The 24210-nt window shown below is 39.5% G+C and overlaps 1 protein-coding gene across 8 annotated transcripts in view; it reads right to left on the bottom strand.

Moving 5' to 3' along the window:
• Positions 1 to 24210, bottom strand: part of PPP1R12A (protein phosphatase 1 regulatory subunit 12A) — a 122621-nt gene that overhangs the window by 15670 nt on the left and 82741 nt on the right. For 3 of the 8 annotated variants that reach the window (XM_075600175.1, XM_075600176.1, XM_075600181.1), the window contains exons 10-22: positions 22217 to 22333; positions 21508 to 21723; positions 20179 to 20273; positions 19235 to 19351; positions 18481 to 18651; positions 17241 to 17417; positions 13976 to 14066; positions 13004 to 13186; positions 9424 to 9604; positions 8600 to 8721; positions 7346 to 7408; positions 2071 to 2087; positions 550 to 691 (exon numbers count right to left, since the gene is read on the bottom strand). In XM_075600175.1, the coding sequence (XP_075456290.1) occupies positions 550 to 691; positions 2071 to 2087; positions 7346 to 7408; positions 8600 to 8721; positions 9424 to 9604; positions 13004 to 13186; positions 13976 to 14066; positions 17241 to 17417; positions 18481 to 18651; positions 19235 to 19351; positions 20179 to 20273; positions 21508 to 21723; positions 22217 to 22333 (1692 nt within the window). The remainder of the gene's footprint in view (positions 1 to 549; positions 692 to 2070; positions 2088 to 7345; positions 7409 to 8599; positions 8722 to 9423; positions 9605 to 13003; positions 13187 to 13975; positions 14067 to 17240; positions 17418 to 18480; positions 18652 to 19234; positions 19352 to 20178; positions 20274 to 21507; positions 21724 to 22216; positions 22334 to 24210) is intronic. The other 5 variants (XM_075600177.1, XM_075600178.1, XM_075600179.1 and 2 more) reach the window with 4 other exon arrangements.

Below are 24210 nucleotides of genomic sequence, written 5' to 3'. Positions count from 1 at the left end.
ATTTTATATGATGCCAATGTATTTAGTGCATGATCTGGATCAGCTTCTATGTGAAAGTGCTAGACTTCTACTTCTCATTCGTTCTTTGGCGGGGAGAACACTTCATTCACATCTACCCCATATCTAGCAAGTCCCTCATGTAATGAAACACTATCCTAATTTTCCAAACCAGACACTATCAGGTTATGGTGGGTAAAAAAAACAAAGTTACAAAAAGCAACCACCATCCAAACTACAGCAAATATAAAATACCCATGCGTGCGTTTGCATGTCTTCCACAGGTCCCCAAACCTGCTTTATTCACCCCAGTGTCACGTGTCGTAAAGTCGTTTACCTACAGACAAGTCTGGTTAGTCAATTATTGCAGCACAAGCTAGGAAGCTAAAAGTAACATGTCAACTGGGCGTTCATTTGCACGTCACAACCCAGAATGCATTTAACACATGAAATAAGTGTGGGACATTTCTCAGAGCGCTTTTCACTTTATATGTTCTGAAGGGACTGGTATCTTAAACAGTTATTGCTCAACTATTTCAGGCTCCTCATTACCTTTTTAAAATCTGTTGAGTCTTCGTTCATTAGCCTACTGTAATATGGTTTTCTGGTTTCTAGGTAACTAGAGGATCCAGAGCGGCCAATAAACGAGTCATAACGGTCACCGTATATACCACTGGTAGAACCTGTGTTGTACCTGCAAAAAAATAAATAAATTAGAAACCAGAAATTGAAGGAAAAAGGCATCAATGTAAGAACCAGAAATAATTGTAATGAGTTTAACACATTTTCTCTTAATCCGGTGTTTGTCATATTGATTTGTAATGAAACTGGATTAACAATTCTTCTCAATGCTTTAAAGGGGTTGAGCATTTATGTCCATAGTATATCAACTTTCTTGGTATGAGAACGTTATTCTGTTGTAGGTCAAGGCAATAAAACGAGTGTCTTTATTTCCTTAAAATAGGGACCAGTTATTGGATTGGGATATATTAAGTTATAAATTAAAAGTATTTTCCAAAGTCCTTCTTCTGCAGACGTTTACCAATGTTAAACAGAATAGCTCTGTACAAATGCACCATGGTTCACAATAATCTTACAGAAAGTGAATAATCTGCTTTTCACAATGCATTTACTAATTTCCCTCTTGATTAAGGTATATGATCCTAACATTTTCAGATCAGCATCAAACCATTGACCACCTAAAGCAGGGTTGGGTAAAAGTACGGCCTGTGGACCACATCCAGCCCACAATATAGGCCCTACATATGTGGTGCGGGCGGCAAATGCAGCAGCATGGCGGGAGTCCACCCAGGTGGTCCTGATAGTTTTGTGATCACCACTCAAGTGGGCTCCTGCCGCTGTGTATAGACCCATGTCGGGCCCAACTACAGGCAGGGCTGGGAGAACGCAAGTGAGGGAGAAGCGTGTGAGCGAAAAGGGGAAGAAGAGAGATTAAAGGATAAGGAGAAGAGTGGGTGAGAGAAAGGGAGGTGGAGAGTGAGGGGTTCTTACCCTTACCCTAGTGAAGCAAGTAAGAGAGAAAGGGTAAGCAAGATACAGGTGAGGAGGGAGAAGGAGGGAGAAGCTGGTGAGGGGGGCTTTGGGGGCCACTCAATGTAGATTCTACATTATCCAGCTCAAAAGCTTACCAAAGTTTGTGAAGTGGCCCTCCAGACAAAATAATTGCCCACCCCTGACTTAAAGCCCAATGATGCAGAGAATTAGCTATGAATGTGTCGAGTGGGCAGCTCATACTGGGGGTACACTCTCCAAGAATTTCTACAATTCATATGAAGATCGCTTCGAGTCTTAATATCCCTGGGGGTCTTTCTCCATCTTAACCTTGCTTCCCCAAAGGCAGAATATTACATTTTAAAGAAGGAAAAATAAATAAATATTTCAGAGCAAAAGATGGATCTAATAGATTTTGTCATTTGGTATGTATAACATGTCTAAGTCGCCTTACATTTTTGGAAGAACTGCTATTTTGAAACACGTGTGATATGTACCACAGCACTTACAGTGCTTTGCGTGGTACAAACTCATGAGAATAGCTACAAACTGAAAGCTTACCTTGAAATACTATCAACCTGGAGGGGGAGAGAAAAGAACAAAGGAAACAAATTAAATAAAATATACATGTACAATATTTCATAACAGAGCTGCAAAGAAGAGGCCAGCATTGTACAGATTACATTGCCGACTCATCTTGCATAATATTTTATTAACAATGTGAACCTCTGTTGTCTCGTGTAGCTACCAGCAATTACTTGTTCCTTCACTAACCAAGCCTTTATTCTGCAATATTCTTACACATTACACAAATTAAAAACAGTGTTACATGGTGTATGTTTTCAACAGCAAAATAACAAATATGGTATGTTGGCGGGCATGCATGCCCATGGATTAGGGAGAAAAATATATTTTATACAGTGGTTTGCAGATGCACTCTCCTTACCAATAATGTCTCATTTTGTGAAATTATAAAAAAAATATGCAATTTTTCAAACAACTTTTTTTTATTCTAGATGAAGAAAACAATGGGTTTTTGGCACACAGCCAAATTACTTTATTAATACATACAAGTTAAAAACGGGTCAAAAAATCTCTTTTACGCATTTCATGTGGGTGCGCACTTTATCAAGGAGTCAGGTTTTGTTTGAAAAAGCGAAGGACAGCTTTTTCAAACAAAACTTGACTCCTTGAAAAAGTGCGCACCTGCATGAAATGCATAGGAGAGCTTTTTTGACCTCCATTTTTAACTTGTATGTATTAATAAAGCAATTTTGTTATCTTTACCTTGACCCATCTCTCGTTGGCTGTGCACCATATACCCATTTTTTGGTCTTCATCTGTACTCCATCATTAGCTGCACGCCTACTGAAGAGACACAGAAAAGGGACAAAAGTGAGTAGACAAATTATATATTTTTTTGGAGTCTCATCTATTGCAGTCTAGGGACTATCCCAATGAGGCGTGAGGGGTGGATTCACTGTTCACCAGCTCATTACCTTTAGGGAAACATTGTCGCTTATCACAAACTTTATTGTTAGAGACTACTCTCCTACACTTTTTTTAATTGACGAGTGTTTATCTATCCCGTATTGTGTCTATGCTTGATCTCTGAATAGTGTACACACACATGCTATCCAGTACTTGGAGCGCCTATACCACAGTTTTTTCTTACTGTATGGACTTTTTTTTATTCTAAGCTACAAAGCTGTAGCAGTTAAACTGAATATGGTTATATGAGGTTAAATGTCAAAAAAAAATGTACAAAATGAAGTTCACTGGTTGCATAAGTATTCAGCCTATTAAGTCAGTACTTGGTATAAACACATTTTGCCGCAGTTATAGCTATGAGTCTTTTTGGATAGGTCGCAACTAGCTTTGGACAGTAGGATTGTGACATTTTTGCCCATTGTTTGCAGAAAAATTGATCCAGTTCTGATAAGTTTGTTGGGGGATCGATGGATTGCAATCTTCAAGTCTCGCCATAAATGTTCAATTGGATTCAAGTCAGTACTTTGACTGTCCCACTCAAGAACATTACGTCTCTTCTTGTTCAACCACTCCAGTGTGGCTTTGTGCTTGTGAAAGCACAAAGAACAGGTCATTGTCCTTCTGAAATGTGAATTTCCTCCCCAGTTTCAGAGTCTTGGCGGACTCAAACAGTGTTTCCTCAAGGATTCACCTGTACTTTGCACAATCCATTCTCCCCACTATCCTGACAAGCTTCACAGTCCCTGCTGAAGAGAAGCATTCCCCATAACGATGTTGCCACCACCATGCTTGACCGTTGGGATGTTGTTGACTGGGTAATGTGTAGTGTTGGGCTTGGAATTTAGACATAAAAGTTCAATTTGTGTTTCGTTTGACGTCAAACCGTTTTTTTTTTGCAAACTCCATACATGATTTAAGATGTATTTTTGAGTAATGGCTTCTTTCTTGCCACCCGTCCATACAGGCCAGCTTTGTGTAGACACCAGCTTATTGTTGGTGCGAAAACAGGCTCCCATCTCAGACACAGAACTTTCCAGATCTCTCAAAATCATTGTTGGTTTCAGAGTGACATCCCGAGCCAGTTACCTGCTTGCCCAGCTGCTCAGTTTGGATGGGTGACCTGATCTGGGTAGTGTCTGGGTGGTATGATGCATCTTCCACTTCTTAATGATGGACTTCATTGTGCTGAGAGGGATAATCAGCTCCTTTGAAATGTTCTTGTACCCTACCACCATGTGCCTCTCTACCATTCTATCCCTGACTTGTTTCAAAAGCGCCTTGGTCTTCATGGTTGCTTTATTGGACCATTATGTGAGTTGCAGCTTGAAAGTCTGAGGGAAACACACAGACACACACACACAGACAAACAACAAAACAGGTAGCGCTAACCGCAATGTGTGTGGTGTAGTAACTATTACCTTATATATTAAATAAAACTATACATAAGGGGCTGCCTAGGACACAAAGCCTGACCCCCTGGTCAGGAAAACAGTATGGACAGGGAATAGTTCCGTGGGCGCCTATAAAATTTTACCACTATAAAGGATATACGAAAACCAAGCCTGTTGGTTGTGAAGATTATTGATCCTCACGGTGGGCTTGAAAACAAAGAGAAAGCACAACACATAGCGTAATACTGTTGAAACATTAAACAAACAACATATAAGACAACATATAACAGCTGAATACTGAAATGGTATTTTTAGGACAATAAAATCATTTAATAACAATTAATATTTAAATAATGCACAATTTGCATGGACATATAGATTTAAGCAATTAAAAATCTGAATAGGTGGTTCAACTGCTCCGTAGCACCAATGTTGATGATAGCAATGCCTACTCACCAGATGGAATAGGTTTGCAGGCAGTGGATATCCACTGCCTGCAAACCTATTCCATCTGGTGAGTAGGCATTGCTATCATCAACATTGGTGCTACGGAGCAGTTGAACCACCTATTCAGATTTTTAATTGCTTAAATCTATATGTCCATGCAAATTGTGCATTATATTAAATATTGTTATTAAATGATTTTATTGTCCTAAAAATACCATTTCAGTATTCAGCTGTTATATGTTGTCTTATATGTTGTTTGTTTAATGTTTCAACAGTATTACGCTATGTGTTGTGCTTTCTCTTTGTTTTCAAGCCCACCGTGAGGATCAATAATCTTCACAACCAACAGGCTTGGTTTTCGTATATCCTTTATAGTGGTAAAATTTTATAGGCGCCCACGGAACTATTCCCTGTCCACACACACAGACAGACACACACACACAGACAGACACAGACACACACACACAGACAGACACAGACACACACACACAGACAGACACAGACACACACACACAGACAGACACAGACACACACACACAGACAGACACAGACACACACACACAGACACACACACACAGAGACACACACACACAGAGACACACACACACAGACACACACACACACAGACACACACGCTTGAGGTCCAAAGAATCACATCACAGTATAAGCAGATCGCGCAAGAAATAATGTACAATTGTATGCATTGCACAATAAAGTATTTAATATACCAATAATAGTGTTGTAGTCATAAATCTGAAAATTGGGAGCCACGCATGCATCTCGTTATAAGCGGATTCGCGTTTTAACGGGGATGAGCTGTATATACATATCCACAAATATTTATCGAGCTCTATTAAAAAGTCAATAACTTTTAGATAGATAATTCGCACATTTTAAGAATCCCTTATATTCTAACGTAGAAACATTAGTAGAGCACCGGTGTGGTTTTTTCTTTACCTCTATTAAGTGCATACTTCCATTTAACACATGAAACATCTTCCTCAGATTGTTCGCAGGTTTTTGTTAATGACAAGTGTTTGGCATTGCATATATAAACAGAATGACATGCCAAATATGGACAAAAAAATACAGAAGGTAATGAGGGCCCTGCTGGTGAGAGCGTACAATCTAGAGGGAGTAAGGGGCACAGTTGAAACAAAGATAAAATGGCTGCTCATTGTGGGACAGACTATGCCTCAGCATAGAGTTTGGTCCAGCCACACGGCCTGTCCTACTCAAGTTTGCGGGTGTGGATGTTCAGGGGATATCTTATCGGGTCATGGTGAGCGTTGTTCTTAATAGCTAGCACACTTCTGTTCTTCACAGCTAGATCTCATGAATCGCTTTACATGATAATCATCTCAATTCCAGACCACTATGAAAGTTGCTAATATTTATATGTTTATTTAGGCTTCTTATGGAATTTGATAGTGGCATGGATTTTTTTTCTTTTACTATTTAAAGCAGTTCTCCCTGCCACCCCCCTTTTTCAGCTTCCAAGACCACCTGGCTCTCTATTCCGGTAAAATAAAATGAAGGGTAAACTTTTTTTTGTTAAATTAATTAAAGAGGGAAAAATGATGCTTCAATCTATAAGCATCACAACATTGGACATTTGTCTAATACTACAGTGCAGAACTTTTTTTTTTTCATGCCAAAAAGTAAACGTATGTGGTCTACAAAGCTCTTGTAACGCCTAAGCCCACTCTTCAAATATCAGAAGGAATGACAATAGATTTTAAGTATGGACTTTCAAACACGTAACATTCATCAAGACAGCTCTTCACTATTTCAGCAGCAGGAGAGAGTCTCACTCACTGATAACGGAGAAAAAGCAGAGGCTCTTTCCAATGTGCAACAACTCCAGAGCTAGAAAATTCAGAAGAAAGTAAGACCAGCTACTTATTGTTTCGGACTTCTTACAAAAGCTCTGTGTGTTAAATAATTTTAACTGGTTTGTCAAGTTCCTATAGAACGTCATGTCAAGAAATGTTCTCTTGAGTTTCTCTTAATTTCTCTTTTGGATCAATGTCGCTGCTTTTACCTCTTCTCTGCTAGTCTGCTAGATTCATCATCATAACCAGGCACTTAAAAGACAGAGTAGTGTGAACATTCACTAGTTTATATTGAAACCTTAATAAAAATGATTGACAGTGATCTGAAGATCCTATAGCCATACCGGCAATTAAAAAATACAGGGACATAATACTGTTACTAGGTGGATATGGTTTCATACTTTATGGCAAGCTGCTTTTACCAGCAGCAAGTTGCATATAAAAAGAAGAGTCCACTTTGCTCTTTTACTGTTAAAGTAGAGAACAGCATCATCCAGACACATGGTTTAGCACACAGGCTGCAAGTGGGGTCTGAAAGACACTGCCGTTACTGTACTTCTGCCAGCGGAGTCATCAAAAGCAAGTCGTTTATATTACACATTGCGATTAACCATAAACAAGTAAAGTTAGATAAGGAATTACATTTCCCTTAACACAGATTTGGAAACTGACCTGCTCTTTCTTGTTTGTTCCGTCATCTGTGTCAGACTGCTGGTCTTGCTCATTTTCATCACTCTGTGGGGCAGGAAATGAAGCAGTTAAAATATTAGGCTGTATTTTAACCTCCGTTATGAGAAGCTGCAAGGTTCCAATCATACTTACAATACCCATTCGGCTATTCAAAAGCTTTAAGCACTCCAAAAAAACATTGTTTAATGTGTGGTAGGCACCCAATCTAAAGGAAGGGGCTTACAGAAGTGTTTGCGACGCAATGATAATCTGTACAACCATGTACTAAATGTTGCCTTTCAGCTCTTAATTTACCAACCCCCATGCTAGTTGTCTTAGCAAGGAATGAAACCAGTTTTAAAAAGGAACACCGAAAACGTCCTAAATGATTCAATAACAAGCCGTCAAAGTTTTAAAGCATAGTACAACTACTTAGCAACACTTTTCTACACTCCTTAGGGAATTTAACACATGCCAGATTAAGGATACTCAATTTTTTACCAAGCACATAAATCAGTGCCTTTGAAATGTTCTTGTACCCTTCTACCCTGTGCGCCTCTACCATTTAATCCCCGACTTGTTTTAAAAGCGCTATGGTCTTCATGGTTGCTTAATTGGACCACTATGTGAGTTGCAGCTCAGTGTGAGGGAAAAGTACTGTAGGTAAGCACGTATCCTATATACCATAGTTTGGGTTTCTCCATGGAGAGACTTTAGAAACACGGACATAAAATTGAATCTGATAAGTGATGGAGAATGAAGCAGGAATGTAAAAGGGACAGTCCTCCTAGGACAAACGTAAACCAACGGCAGTGATGCATTTATGGCGAAACTATTTGTAAAACTGAGACGTTACAGGAAAGTAGTCACCCCCACTGATTTTCTCTAATTTCTAAGTAATTAAAAGGCCATTATAAGCCAAAATATAAAAGTGAACACAAACCATACTATAGAAAATTCGTATTACTTTGGACTGAAGATCAAGCAATTAATTATCCACAGGAAACCAACAGTTACAATGTTTACTTTAAGAGAATTAGCATTTATCTACTAATTATGTGACCCTGGTGTGTTGTACCTGTTTTTTTTCTTTTTTCTTCAAGAATAAGTACCGTTAAAAAAAAAAAAAATTTACAAATTATGAGTTTTTGTGCATGGTAACATCAAACGTTAAAGTAGTTTTATTATTACTGTGATGTTGATGAAAAGTTTGGGGTGCAGAATGAAAATATGAGTTCATATGCACAGTAAACTTACATCCTGAGTCCAATAGGAAACTCCCGTAGATCGTCTCTTTTCTCTTGGCCGCCTTCTTTCTCGTATTGATTTAGACTGGGATTTATCCTCCGATTCTCTCTCATCTTCTTTCTTTTCGAGGTCTATTAAAAAACACAATCTGTTAAACAAAAAAAGACCTTAAAAAAATTAAAATGTCAACGACAAAACTTTGTACTACAATTCGTTTTGTTGAACAACAACTGTTGCCCAGCTACATAAAAATATTAGTGTTGACTTTATTCTATTAAAGGCTTTAGGAAGAAACGTCATGATATTGCAAGTTACTATGGACGACAACCGGCTACAGAACTCAAGTTGCTGTTAATCATGGTATAATAACAGCTAACTCCTTCCACTGTTTTCTTATCTATATTGGGATGGTGAAGGACTCCCATCTTGCTGAACTGCACCGCATGCTCAAAGAAGACTATTTTGTGTAAATAACACAGTGAGCCCAACTTGTACTTTTATTTATATGGGTCATATCACATTGGGTGTTGACAAGTTAATGGGGTAAAGCTGCATTGCATGCTTAAAAAATAAAGAAATGGTCAAGTGTTACAAGTTAAAATAACCGCCATGCAGTGCTGATCGGCTACTATATCCCCCCACATGGCTTTCCCACGGATGCCATTTTGTACTGTAATTTGGCACAGTTCATTCTTTTTATCCTACATCAAGTGTGGTAGGTGGTGGCTATTTTATTTCCGACACAACCGCTACCATTTCGACTGCCTGACTGACTCAAAGTTAAGAAAAAAATGAGACAAATTGGATACGCTAAAAGGCAAAAGTCCACTCACCTCTCTCAGGATCTTTTGATAAAATCTTTGAGAAGTTGGAGTACGTAGAAGATATACCAGTTAAACTGTTTGGTCGGTTTAATTGGCTTGAAGTATAAAGAGAACTACTGGAGGAGGAGTGCAACGGTGTGGACGAAGCAGCACTGGTACTTGTTGATATTGGTCTATATCGTTGGAAAGTCTGAGCAAAAACAATAAACCGTACAATAAAAAACATGTTTTGCTATAACCAATGTGACCGTTGTATGTAGACAAATGTATGGTAAGCCAGCGGTGCGCAAACTGGGGGGGCGCAAGATTGGCTATGGGGGGCACGGTGGTTACAGAGGCCCCGCACACTTCGTGAGACCTCTAACATCCCTTATCTGCTGCTAGACGTGTCTTCGGCGACATGTCACCATGACAACGCGCATCAAATGACGTTGCGGGGTCACATGACGAAACATGACCTGCGACGTCATTTGACATTGGGGGGGGGGGGGGGAGGGGGGGAGTCGTAAACGCTAGCTCCCAGGGAGGGGGGCGCAAGCCAAAAACTTTGCGCACCCCTGTGTAACCTACTGTTATGTCACAGAAGCTTGAATGCTACAAGATGCACAAAAAATAAAATACTAAAACTGTTGTGAAGTGATTCACAATCAAGAATCTTTAATGAGCACTTCAATGTTCTGTATAAATTAATTAAGCCCAAACAATGTAGTTAAACAATAAAACGAAGGCCTCGTCCATGCTGCGAGCGCAAGGCGTCATGCTTGCCTGCAGCAGGTGAGATTCTGTCCCGTGGGCAAACGTGACGGGCAGGCGTGGCAGTGACGTCACAGAGCTGGTTCGCCCTCATTGGGTGAACCGCTCAGGTGACCCTGCCGTCACGCTACCATGGCAATTTTTTTTTGTCTCTCCAAGCATAGCTCTTTCCGACACAAACGCGTGCATCATAGACCTTCTCATTGCCCTACGTAACTAATCGTGCAACATGCACGCTCGCGAGCGCTCAATCAGCATGGACGAGGCCTAAAGAACGGTCAGCATTTCCTAAAAACGGTATGTTGCTTCCCTGGCAGGAGAGGAGTTGTGGCCTGAACACAAAGTTCTTCCATATAAGATTTGTTTTGCTTGGAGGTGAGCAGGAGTGCAGGATGATACCGTGATATATGTAAGAAAAAATAACATATATAGTGCAGACTGTAATCACTGCTAAAGGTAGTAGTAGTGTAATATCACATGTCAGAGATCCATCTCTCTCTGACTGGAGCCCTTTAAACCGCAGGGACCTGTGAAGCTGCCTGCAATCACACTGAAGATCGATCAGCGGTTCTCTCCCCCACCTGATTAATTTATGGCAAATGTGAGTTTGTTATACTCTTGTTAACTTTGTGAATATACTGAGTCCGAATAGTATGCACTATTGTGTTTTTTTCTTCATTTTCATACCCACATACTGAGGGATATCCCGACACTTGCGGTTTAAAGGGCTCCAGTCAGAGAGAGATGGATCTCTGACATGTGATATTACACTACGATTTTTGTGAGTTTTATTCTATAGACTATTTCTACCTTTAGCAGTGATTAGTCTGCACTATATATGTTATTTTTTCTTACATATATCACGGTATCATCCTGCGCTCCTCCTCACCTCCAAGCAAAACAAATCTCCAATCCTGGGATCTGGAACTGTCCCTTCAGAGGAAGTTGAGCTGCCTTTTACACTTTTATTATCTATTCACTGTTGGTGTAAGGTGTATTTGTGTATTTTCATGTTGCACTTTTAACAACATTTACTATCTGTCACTTGGGAAGCCCCTTTCCTCCCCCCCACCCCCTTCTTTTAAATTCTTCCATACAAGAGGCTCCTTAAACGAAAACATTACGTGACATTACATTTCCTAAAAAATTTTTTTATTGTGCCAGAAAAAAGTTACACATTTTGACCAATGTTTAAAATTAAATAAGGAGCGATGCTCAAGAGATTCCTCAAATCACTTTCCCCGTTCAAAATCAGTAACATGCATAAATACAGATGCAGTGGCCGTTATCTGAACATTTCACGATTTGTATTCCTGGGCATACCCAGGTCGTGCCGCATGATTTCTTCAAACTTTCCCACGTTAAGACCCGTGTTTACTAGTGCTGGCACATTGCTGGATTGGGATAGGTGTGACAGGTGAGATTGGCAGCATTCACGGAAGAATAATGAGTGAATGCCGCATGGAATACAGCAGAGTTGACGAAAACGGCTCCATGAAATGTTCGGATAACGGCTGCTGCATCTGTAGTTCCACGGAAGTTACTGAATACGGTCTTTATTGAATTTATATATGTAAATGAATAGGAAAGTGTGATTATAAGCACACTTCCATATTATGCAATTTGATTTTAAAATATTTTTGTGAGGACATTTGAAGGTAGTTTATTTTGAGTTTTAGTTCATATTTGACATTACACTTAAAAATAAGGTTTGCTCACAGTTACAAGTTATACCTACACAAGACAATTAGCTTCAAGTTTCGCTAAAGTCTTTATTAAAGATCGCAAACTAAATATAAAGAGCAGAACTAAACATTAAATTGGCCTGTTAATCTCACACAACACCTAAACCGTTGAGCCAATTAAAGTACCGGTAGTATGTTTCAGATTGCCACAATGTTTTGAAGATGCGGCTAGTTAAAGCAGCAAAACATGTGAAATCTTATGTTTTTTTTTTAATCAGTTCTATAGTATTAGATGGTGACACTATTTTGTTTTTATTTAACTCAATGCTATTTTTTTATGAGTTTTAAAGCTTCCTTTGCTTTCTATAGCAGGTTTTTACCTGAGCAGTGCAAGATATTTGTAACACTTTCCTGTCTGAGATTTGTTGCCATTATGCCCAGCAGTTTGAGCTGTAAACTGCAACAATAGATATTACCTTCATAATATAAGAATACTGTAATTGTTGCTGTAGTTACACTGACTGAAGCAGCCATTATGTTAGGCAGACAATCAGGATTTTGACAGATTTATAACAGGAACATCAAACAATTGCCAGCTTAGATAAAAATGTAGAATTATTTTACATGGTCACATGGTTTACATATTTATATTTTTTTAAAAAGGCGGTTGTAAGTAGTATTGCTGCTTTAATTCTTTTCTGCGCTACAGACAACTATCTGAACTTTGGTTAAGGGATCATTTGTTTGACAAAGTGAGACACGTCGAGAGGAGATTGTTTTATATATTTCGCCTCCAAGACATCTCCCACTCAAATCTTCAAGTGATTTACGTGTACGGTCTTCTTTTCCTTTAATTATAGGTGTTTTGTGACAAACCACCTAATCTTTCATTAAAAGGCAACCTCCCTAAGGGTGTAAGTTGAGTGCCTGCCAAACAAAAGAACATGTTGCGACAACCCTAAGCAGAAAGGAATCTCTTCAAAATGTCATCGTTAGTCAGATGCATCTACCAAAAAATCTCAGAGAACCAAAACGTAACAATTTAAAGCCTGTCAATTAATGTGCAAGTCATACTATATTGTGCAGCAGTAATTAATGTGTTGTCTTGCAAACTCTTCCAACACTTACTGGGGTTAAAAGAAAAAAAATACCTCTTCCAAGCTGCGGGAATATCTTTGTCTGTAGTCATCGTTTTTAGTTTCAGACTCTTTCTTGTCTTCTTGTTTTTCTTTGTCCTGCTTCTCTTTTTCTTCACTTTCTAGCTCTCTGGTTTGAGCCGGGCGACTTCTCCCGATAGTTTTCTCTGCTTCTTGAAGGTCTGTTAATGTTACACCCTATAGACAATGCAATGGACAGTCAAAATATTAGGTTTCTTAAACAAACCCCTGTATGTGCACAAAACAAGCAGAAGAAAATGCAGAACATCCAATGTCAAACCTTTCTGTGTTTTATGCCTGAAGAGAATTCTTCTGCAATATTTGGCAAGTCTTATCTAACACTTAAAGGTTTTAAATGCTGTCCCATGTAGCACCTGAGGATAATAACCCGTAAGAAAATTTAAATATATGCAAAAAGTTATAGAATAGGAAGAGAATCGTTCTGAATGTATATTTCAGGCAATAATATTTTCCAATTATTTATTCTACCAATGAACTTCCCTAAGAAGACTACCGTTTAGTGACAATTCATTTGTTTTTAATTTAATTCCACTTTATGCTATATGCACTTCAACTTTCACATTCTAGCATAAACACAATTGTAACAAAGTTTTAACCTACTCTCGACGTGCAATTTTTGCCGCTGTTGTGACATTTAGACATTTGAAATTCAAATTTAATTCAAACCTCACGAAAATAGGATTCCTGTCAACACCATAGTAACAATGTAATGCAAGAAAAGGCAATAAAAAGATTCTGGCTTAAGAGAACAAGTATTAAGTTCCTTGTCACGTGGTCCATTCCCTGTGTAGACTAATAGTGTTACCCAATAGAGCAGGGGAGGTCTCAAACCGCTCCTCAGAGCCCTGCCCCAGACCAAGTTTTTGGGGCAACAATATTTTAATCATATGCTAATTTAACACTAGATTTTGCAGCAATGCTTAATGCACCTATTATGACACATACCTGTGTTGATCTTCTGGATTGTCTCGCTTGCCTTGACTTAGCTTTCCTTTGGGATTCAGATTCTTCGTCACGAACGGGAGTGAGATATGACCTGGATAGGCAAGAAGACTTAAAGTTATGGTTCCTATGAACAAAAAAAAACCCCATCATTGCCGCTTCAAATGATTTGAAGATGGTAATACTTAAAATGAGATTCAATTATATTCTAAGAGAAAGTATAGTATTTCCTACCAATATGAATGGCTTCTGCAGAGATGCACTCAGACTTGGTAACGCAGCAATACAGTATCTACTGGCAGTAGAGAGGAATAACTCAAATAATAGCTTCTGTGCCATCTTATTCAGGCATGGTTTGCTTTTACATTTTGGCCTTCAATTCTAATTCCCAACAGCAGCTCAACAAATATCATGGAACATACAAGTTTTTGAATTAACTTTAGCAAAGGAACAAAGCCCCTTCGAAATTGCTGGAGTCATTCGATTAGGAGTAACTTTTTGCTAGGGCTGGCAGATAGCCAAGAGATAGTCCTCTGTGTGAAACTAGAGTTACATTTACAAACAGTTTATGACGTATAAGCAGAAGTGACGTGCCAAGAATTTAGCTTTGAGCGACATCTGCCTGCTGAAAAGATAATGTGCATTCCATTATCCCGCTAGGCATAATGTACAATACACAGTTTCCTGCAGGCTTTAGTTGCCATATTTAGGAATGGTTGGTGAACCAATTGTAGGATTAACAGAAAATCGTAAATGCTTTGTAATTCAATTCTCCAAATGAAAGTATTTGATTACAGTATTTGGTACGGAGATGTAAAAAGTTTGGATTAATGGATTCAATTTGAAACGCCTTAAAAACTTTTTTAATGCAGATGTTAAAATACTGGAAGACGTGTTACATGGGTGAGTTACCACCATTAGAAAATCAATGTGCATGTCAATCTAGGTCTTTAAAGGGGTAGTCGCACATAAGTAAACCGTGTAATATGCTTTCTTGGGAATATGCAATAATTTAAAGTAATTTGCATCATGTTAAAAATTAATGGGTCTGCCGAATTCAAGGAAGTCTGCTATATATGATGAGCTGTTTGTATAGTAATTATGAAGCCATCATTTGTCCAACAATAGACAAAAGTAACACTTTGCCACTAGTTAAAGACTGACAAACCAAAACATACTTTAAGGTAAATATTGTAGACTAAAGTTGTAGGGTTTTTTTCCAATGGAAGAGTAAAAATGATTTAAAAATACATAGATTTGTCAGCTATATTTAACCTATTAAACATGCCAGTGCTCTTAGTTCACTTTTGTCCTAGGTGGGACCGCCCCCAAGCTGCGGCTCCCCTCCATATGACCTATTTTAAAACGTAAGCGGCCATGTGATGCTCTTAAAAGCGTATTACTACCCTCATTGTTTTCGTAGCGTTTCTCATGTTATTTTTATATTATGAAAGGCCCAGCGCCTGCAGTAGATTGAAACAGCAGTAGTGGCTCTGTGAACAATCTCACTTTTGCTACCAGGTACAAAAGGTGTTTTTCATGCAGACTACAGAAACTCAGATGATGGGGGGAAATGCCCTATCTTCCTAGATAAGGTTCTTTGAGGACTACTATTGTCACCAAGCGACGGGATAAGCAGCCATATCATTTTAGGTGGAGTGATAGAGATGTATCTATATATAGATACATCTCTATCTATAAACACACAATGATGTTCAGGACACTCTAAATGGGAAAGACAAAAGGGCAAAAAACTATATCTATATAGATCAAATGGAAATATTACTATGTGCTCATTTGCATGTCTTAGACAGGTTTGCAGCCCTGCCTTTCACCATTATCACCCAGCATACAGTGCTTCCACTGCAAGGGATTCTGGGAAGTGACATGCAAATTAGCACACAATGCCACCTTTTGCTTCAAAACCATATAACATGGTCCCCTAAAGCTCATGCTTGCTGCATTTCACAGCTTTTAAGCACAGCCTGGGTTAAGATGCATAGCCAGTAAACCTACCCACAGACAGCTGTTTCAACCTTAATGGGTCTCAGTGTGAGGTTGGTTATAGTGGCTTTGCAAAATGAAGCTTGGGATAGGATTCTTGGTTAAGTTATGGTGGGTAAAAAAAGTGACAAAAACCCTCCACTTTACACATACACACAGGTCTCTGGAGATGAACCTCGTTAATTTCCACTCTGCTTCCTGAGATACTGGCCTCGGAAGGTAGCCGCTCAGACAGGGCTATTGATATAGCGACTTTAAATGCCCCGCTGCCCGAAAGGAAGCCGTGACATCCATGTGACGTGGGAAATTTAACAAATAGCAGAGAAACACCAGCACCTCCTTCCGAGGTAACAATCGCAGGAAGCAGGGTGTCGCCAGAGCGGAAATTAATGCGGTTTAGCCCCTAGACCCCATGCATCAAAACTATTAAAAAAAATAAATAAAAATGAGTCGTGGAGCAGGGAAAATTATAGTGTACTGTATTGTAAAGAATGGCAACAGCACCTTTAAAGAGTCACCCAATTGAGCGAATGTGCGTGCATTTTTTATTTCCTACTTAATTTAAAGTTTATATTAATCATAGGCACCAAAAGCCAAAACTTAAAGTGTGCCATAGGTTAGATTAGGAGCTTAGATCATATTTCAGTAAAAAAAAATTACCAATCCCACAACTGCAGTGATTGTGGTTAAATTTGGAAAGGAACAGGTGCCTTGTGTAAAAGTAAACAGACATTAACACAAGTTTTACTCCAAATGAGAAAAAAAAATTTGTGAATCACAGAAAGATTTTGAATAGGCCAAGTAGGATCACAGCCTTAAATCTCATAAGATTGTTAAATATCACAACAGAGAGCACAACAATGCTAATTAAAAAAGCTACAGCCTGCGTTACTCAATATTAAAGCAACAAAACACAAATTTAAATAAAAAGGAAAAAAAGGAAGAAAAAAAAACCAGAAGCTTGTTTCAATTACTATGGGTAAATTGTTTTATGAGGGAAAGTAACCCCTAAAATAGATAGTTAATGTTGCCTTAACCCTTCTGTGCGGTCCAGATAGACCGTTTATGTTTAGTTGGGGAGTATTGTGCTGGATTTTTAGGAATGAATATATATTGTATATATTTTCTCAAAGACTATATGTATTTTCAGAATAGTAAGCAGGAAATAACCCAAGTATATATAGGATTGTGTTGGCCATTCTGTAACTACGCTACGAGACCAGTTAGAAGAGAATGTGGCATTCCCCCAAGGACCTGTACACACCTTCGTCTTTCCCTGACCTCCGCAGTGGAGGGCACAGTGCCAGTGGAAGTTGTGGTCATAGTTGTGGAAGTAGCGGCAGGATTTAGAACAGTTGGTGCAACAGGAATGGTGACTGCCGTAGGGATAGTGTCCTTGTCTTTGTCAGAACTATCCTCTGGCCACAAACGGTTTGAGGTACTAAAACATTAGAAGCAGCAACACAAAAAGGAAAGAGCAAACAAACAATGAAAGCTTTTTTCTAAGAAGCTCTAATATTACTTTTAGAATGAATCCGTTGAAAAGGAACAAGACACAAAAGCGGCTTATTTAAAATAAAAACCCTCTCTAACCAAACTTCTCTTACCATTTATATGGTAAAGAATGCGGTATTTTTAGCAAAATCTAGGCCTTGCTGTCTAACCAAAAAAAGCTCATAAGAAATATTGAAGTATAAGCAGGCATATTATGTGCTATTGAGGCACGTATAACAGAGGAAATAATGACAACTTTTAAGTAGCCCAGATGCTAATCATTGCAGAGAGATATTAAAAAAAAAAAAAAAAAACTTGTCTGCAGAGTAATGTTACAACAATATTTATCCAAAACAGAAAACTATTGAATGATTGCAGCGAGGCGTGTGACCAAATAAATGCAACTGAATGTATTTTTCATTAGCTGCATGGTCGTAGTTTCTCTGCTAGGGAGTGCCGAGCAACCACTGAGCACAAATGTACATGAATGCATTTTTCACTCCTATATTGCAGGGCTGTTGTAGGTCTGCTAGTAATTTGATTTAACAGCATTATTGCACACATTTCTTGTGTTTATGACTTGTTTTGTTTTTTACATTCTGGGCAGTGTTACTATACATGTTTCTGAAAAAATTTCTCTTCAAGGGGGGCAGGAAAATAATGAATTTAACTGCTTATGAAAAATACGACAAAGCATGTTAGGATACCGAGACAAGAAAGCTTATTTTACACAGGGATTCTACAATCTTTGCACATATAAGGAAAAACAATAGGATTGCAGCAGAGCATGATTCCTGTGACATTTTGGAGTAGGAAGCCAGTTTGAAGCTTCATTGGCAGCTGCTGCGGCCATGTTTATACAGATGTGTAAGGCACAATCCTTTAATGTTTTATCTCAAACAATCTAAACAATGTGTTAAGGCAAAGGAGCGACAATCCCCGATGGCTTAAACCCCCCTAACATGTACAAGGATAGGCAAGTTAATGAGAAAAAAGTATCAGTGCAATACCTGCTTGGCAAGCCTGTAGAATAACCTGTTGTGGTCTTGGCAGTACTAGTAGTGCTAGAAAGCAGACTCTTCGGAAATCCAGCAGGAGAGGTAACTGTTGGTGTAGATCCAGATGTTGTACTTGGAACACTAGAACTTATCAGCTCATCTTGTCTTCTACCAAAAGAGGCACTGAGTGAGAAAGATTTAAAAAATGGAATTAAAACCTAAGAGAGTCCTCCCTTCAGCGTCAACTGAGAATGCATCAGTTTTTGCTAGGTATAGCATGCCCCTTTGGATCTGACAGATCTTATATAAATGACAAACCATTGATGTGGAGACAGGTCTGTCGAACCTTGCATGTTTTGAGAGCGTCACTCGTAAAATTCACAACACATCCCACCTCAACCCTTTAACGTAAAGATCAAAGCCATTAAAAGCTCTTTGTTTCCAAGAAAATAGAATTCAAAATCTAAAGCCGTCAAACGTATTAAACATATCAATACTATCAATACTATCAATGTCATTTTGGTCCTTCAAGTATTGGGAAATCAGAATGTTACAATTCAAAGTATAGGTGTAATCAATATTGCTTTTGACAAACTTGGTCTTTTAAGATTGGTCTCCCGACTTCCTTTAAACAACTGCAAATACAGGAAAAAAAAATAAAAAAATCATCTTTGGGGATGGGCTTTTATGATGGTTCCTGTGTAGTTTGTTTATTGGAGTGGTGACTGTGTAAAAATATATCTAAATATATATCCTTTATGTTCACCTTCTTTGATAACTTGTATTTAAAATTTCATTAACAGAACTATTCTTTTTCAGATCATCATCCCATCTTCTTCTCGTATAGGAGCCACTGCTACGTAACAAACTTGAAGAAGATTCCCTACAAAACCGTACAGAAATAAAATGTGTTTAGGACAAAAGGATGCAATGTTTATTCAGACAGTGCACATGGGCCGAATAATTCCAATTAAACTAGTAATTCAAAGCAGAAAATCAACCTCAAAACCATTGTATGGGCAAGACTAGTGGGCCAGTTGTTTCTGAAGCAGAATATATATATGCATCTTATAAAGATAAACTACTGCCTCCTGCTGAATGTATCAAAAATGGATGTTAATAAAAAAAAATATGCAAGTGTTGCCTGTCAATTGCCTTCAACTGCGCGAGAAATATTCTGACAAGCCATGGCAACCGCAGGTCTAAAGAAATTGTTCACTTGGCAACAAGGAAAAACAGCATTGCACCACAACGCCTACAAACTTTTTGACATGTCATTGTTCATGGAAATTATATATATTAACACCTAGTGAAATTGAAAGGAATTAGTGTTCAATTCAAGGTAAAGAGAGAAATGCGTATATGCAAGCGGTGATCGTGACATGGTCATACCAAATATTAGAGTTACACTCAGAAAAAACAATTTACAATAGTTTTTCAAATTGGAATTATAATGAAAGCAAGCCTCTTGATCTCAACAATGGATTCGAGAAAATGACAAAATAATGATTGGACTGCTTTCCTTTTCAATCAGCATTGCTGAACTATTTTCTAAACTGATGGCGCTCAAAATTATATTTAAAAAATAAATAAATAATAAAAAGCCTTTTGCCATCACTGAAATAAAAGGGAGCCATTTCAGAAAGACATATTTGGAGCATTATTTGTTTTTCCAAGTAATCCATGGGGTTATTTATAGGCACCAATTACCTATTTTCTTTCTCTTCAATATCGGAAGTGCTTACAAGACGTCTTGGTATGGTTGGGGCAACATATGCAAGCCGAGTTCCTCTGCTATCTCTCTCCTGAAATAAAGTATAAGACAATTTAAAAAAAAAAAAAAAAATGGTAGCAACTTTCCCCCTAACACTTTCACTATTTTCTCTTATAAATGAAAATGCGTACTAAATATGAATCTGCCAACTTTTAGATTGGTATTAGGATATGGATTATTAATAAATCATTGTGTAGCCAATCATTCTAAAGAACAAACAAATGGTGTCATGTGTCCATTGTAGTCATGAGTTCCCACTTTGAACTCTGTAGCCTCTTCACATTATAAAGATATTCAGGAAAATAACTTTGGCAAAAATATGTCTGGTGTACAACAACAAATAGTAAAATGTTACATTTAGTATAAAACTTCAAACCAGATGCTGCTAGTTCATTGCTATTGGAAGCAAAATGGTGGGAGTGTAATGGTGGCGAGGAAAGGTGAATTCCCAAAAGGGTAATCTACATAGCATAGGTGGCATATTGTGAAGATAAGGGAGTGTTCAAAGTGAAATAAGGTAGACAGACAAAAGGGGGAATAAAGATAGTTTATAGATAATTTGGAACAGGTTTATCATGTTTGGTTCAAGGGGTCAATGTTATAATGGATAAGATGCAAAAGATGACACTTATTGCCCATTTGATGTCAGTACCCAGAATCCTAGGCTGTTGTGGAAGCATTATATGCCAAGACAGGGGTGCGCAAACTTCCTGCGCTGCGCCCCCCCTTATCTCTAATGCTGGGTCAAATAACGCTGCGGGGTCATGTGACAATGTCACCAGCGACGTCATTTGATGCTGCGTCTCCATGGCAACGGGCGTCAAATGACGTCGCGGAGTAATGTGACGCCACGTTGCCATGGAGACACGTGGACTGATGCCGGGTAAGTGAGTCACAGAGGACCCTCGCTCTCAGCACAGGGCCTCTGTAACCGCCGCGCCACCCAGTTTGTACACCCCTCTGCTAAGAGATAATAATGAAAAGCAGGGTTGCAGACCTGTCCGAGATGTGAATGTGTTCACAAGTGGTAATTTTTATTTGCTGTTCATGTTAATTGTAATTAAGCTTAACAATATGTTGTGTTATTAGCATGCTTTAACATTGTTTAATTTGTTCCATGTTTCAAATCTTATTCCGTAACGTGAACAAGTCACATTGTCTTACACAGTGGTCTTCACGTTTTCTCTACAAACTAAACAAAATGTGTATTGCTACACAAGTTGTACTTATTTTACCCTCTCCCAATTTCCTGTGGGGGCGATTACCTTTTCTTTGTTATCTAAAGTTGAGGAAAGCCTGGGACTAGAAGCAGAGCGCATGACACCAGTGAAATCTCTCTCCTTCTGTGCTTCTTTGGAAGCGGTTATCTCAGACAAAGCGCCGTAGCTTCCAGTCTTACGAAGACCTAGTCGCCAGGAGGCAGGAGATTCATCTTTACGCTCCTCCTCTTTAGGAGAAATTTTGCTTGCTGGAGTAGGGAACTGAAAGCACAAAATATGCTGTGTCAATGTAAGACTTAAATTGGCGTTATCTTTACGGTTTTAAACACTTGAAAAATCAGCCATCAGATTTTTATAGGCAGCTGATAATATATTGCATTTTTAGGGTCATATATGCATATCCAGCATCATGTAGAGTACTAAGAAATACAACTAAATGTGAATCTCCAAGGCTCCAAGAGGTTATCATAACACTGCTGAACAGAAATAATGAAACACGTGTACAAAAAAAAATAAAAAAAATCTCACATGTTAATAGTATAAATGTATGACCAAAACACATCCAAAGTTGCGAACCAAGTAAAACGACTTTAAAGGTTAGAAAACTCATTAAAATATATAGTATACAGCATTTGAATGAAAATAGCACACTGGAGTAAGTTAAAAACCATGCATAGTGAAGTAAATCGTTTTGATTAAAAATTATATTTTTGCAACCTAGAACCACAGCCAATTGTGCACACCAATTCCTCACCAGAGACTTGTCACCTTTACTTGGCACAAGGACAATGCCAGTTTTGCGCAAGCCCTGTCTCCATGATGTAGGATGTACGGACTCCACCACTGGCATGAAAGGTGTAATGAAATCATACTGAACCAAGGTGGGTAAGACAGAATAAGATGGAAAGAAGAGAATGAGAAACTACATAAACTGCTTACAAGCTATTACTGCAATGCTAAAGTATTAATCATCTTAATGGATAAGTGGCTGTGAAGAGCAACGCCAAACCCCCTTCCTTTCTTTCTGAATTAAACTAGGTAAAATCAGCAACTAAATTATTGCATTGGGCATTGCAACTGAAACCCAAATGAAAAAGCCAGAGGAAAAAAAAAGGGAAAGTTCTCAAAGTAATTAGAATATATCATTTTAGAATCCGTTCATCAAAATGTAGTCAACGATATTTTAGCAGGGACACATTACAGTGTATGAAAGAGTACAATGATATGCCTTACTAATATACACTATATAGGGTCTACAATATAGGAGCATGTTGTAAAAGTGGCCAGGCATGTGTTGTGCCGGATTAAAGCAGCACCAAATTCCGATACCTACACAGGATATATTTAGAACTAGCTGATATACCCGGCGTTGCCCGTGATGTAATGTTCTGGCTCCCCAATCCTCCCTCTCAACTCCCTTCCCCCCCCCTCTTCACAGCTGTTCAGAGCTGCGCCCACCTCCCCCCACTGTTCACAGCTCCGATTCCCCCCCCCATTCAATGCTTTGTTTCCCCCCCCTTGTTCACAGCTCCGTGCCCACCGTGTGTTTGGCAGCTGAGCTGACTGAGGGGGGTAGAGTGTGTCCGTCAGTCAGTGAGTGTGTCCGTCAGTGAGTGAGTGTGTCCGTCAGTGAGTGAGTGTGTCCGTCAGTGAGTGTGTCCGTCAGTGAGTGAGTGTGTCCGTCAGTCAGTGAGTGAGTGTGTCCGTCAGTCAGTGAGTGAGTGTGTCCGTCAGTCAGTGAGTGAGTGTGTCAGTCAGTCAGTGAGTGAGTGTGTCCGTCAGTCAGTCAGTGAGTGTGTCCGTCAGTCAGTCAGTGAGTGTGTCCGTCAGTCAGTCAGTGAGGGTGTCCGTCAGTCAGTCAGTGAGGGTGTCCGTCAGTCAGTCAGTGAGGGTGTCCGTCAGTCAGTCAGTGAGGGTGTCCGTCAGTCAGTCAGTGAGAGTGTCCGTCAGTCAGTCAGTGAGGGTGTCCGTCAGTCAGTCAGTGAGGGTGTCCGTCAGTGAGTGTGTCAGTCAGTCAGTGAGTGTGTGTGTCAGTGAGCAAGTGTGTCAGTGTGTCCGTGAGTGTCACTGAGTGAGTGTCAGTGAGTGAGTGAGTGTCAGGGGGTGAGTGTGTCAGTGAGTGAGTGTGTCAGTGAGTGGGCTTCCCCCCTCTCCCGACTCCTTCCCCCCTCTCCTGACTCCCCCTCCCGCCCTCCCCCCCTCTCTCCTGACTCCCCCCCGCCCCTCTCTCCTGACTCCCCCTCCCCCCTGACTCCCCCTCCCCCCTCTCTCCTGACTCCCCCTCCCCCCTGACTCCCCCTCCCCCTCTCTCCTGACTCCCCCTCTCCCCTGACTCCCCTGACTCCCCCTCCCCCCCCTGTGTGTACACAGGGTGTGCATAGAGTTGGATGAAAGTTACCAAGTGTCTCAGGTGTGAGTGTGTGTGTGTACAGACAGGGGTGACAGTGTGAGATAGCTGAAACTTACCAAGGACTCCGCAGGGGTTCTCTGGGGGTATGGTGTGTCAGTGAGAGTGTGTGACAGTCAAGTAGCTGTGTGTCAGTGATGTTACTCTACCTTTTGGCCAATGAGAGTCGTGTGGGAGGCACACAGGGACCAATGTCTGTGTGTGTCTGTGTGTGTCACAGTGGAGCGTACCTCTTGGCCAATGAGTCACGGGCAGACCCACGGACCAATCAGATTCACCACATCTACCACCAGACTCACAAGATTCAATTTCAATATATATAATATATAATATTTATATAA

The sequence above is a fragment of the Ascaphus truei genome, chromosome 5 (genome assembly GCF_040206685.1).
Source record: "Ascaphus truei isolate aAscTru1 chromosome 5, aAscTru1.hap1, whole genome shotgun sequence".
Lineage (NCBI taxonomy): Eukaryota > Metazoa > Chordata > Amphibia > Anura > Ascaphidae > Ascaphus > Ascaphus truei.
Note: the sequence above shows the minus strand (reverse complement) of the source record. Positions and strands in the feature narration are given on the sequence as shown.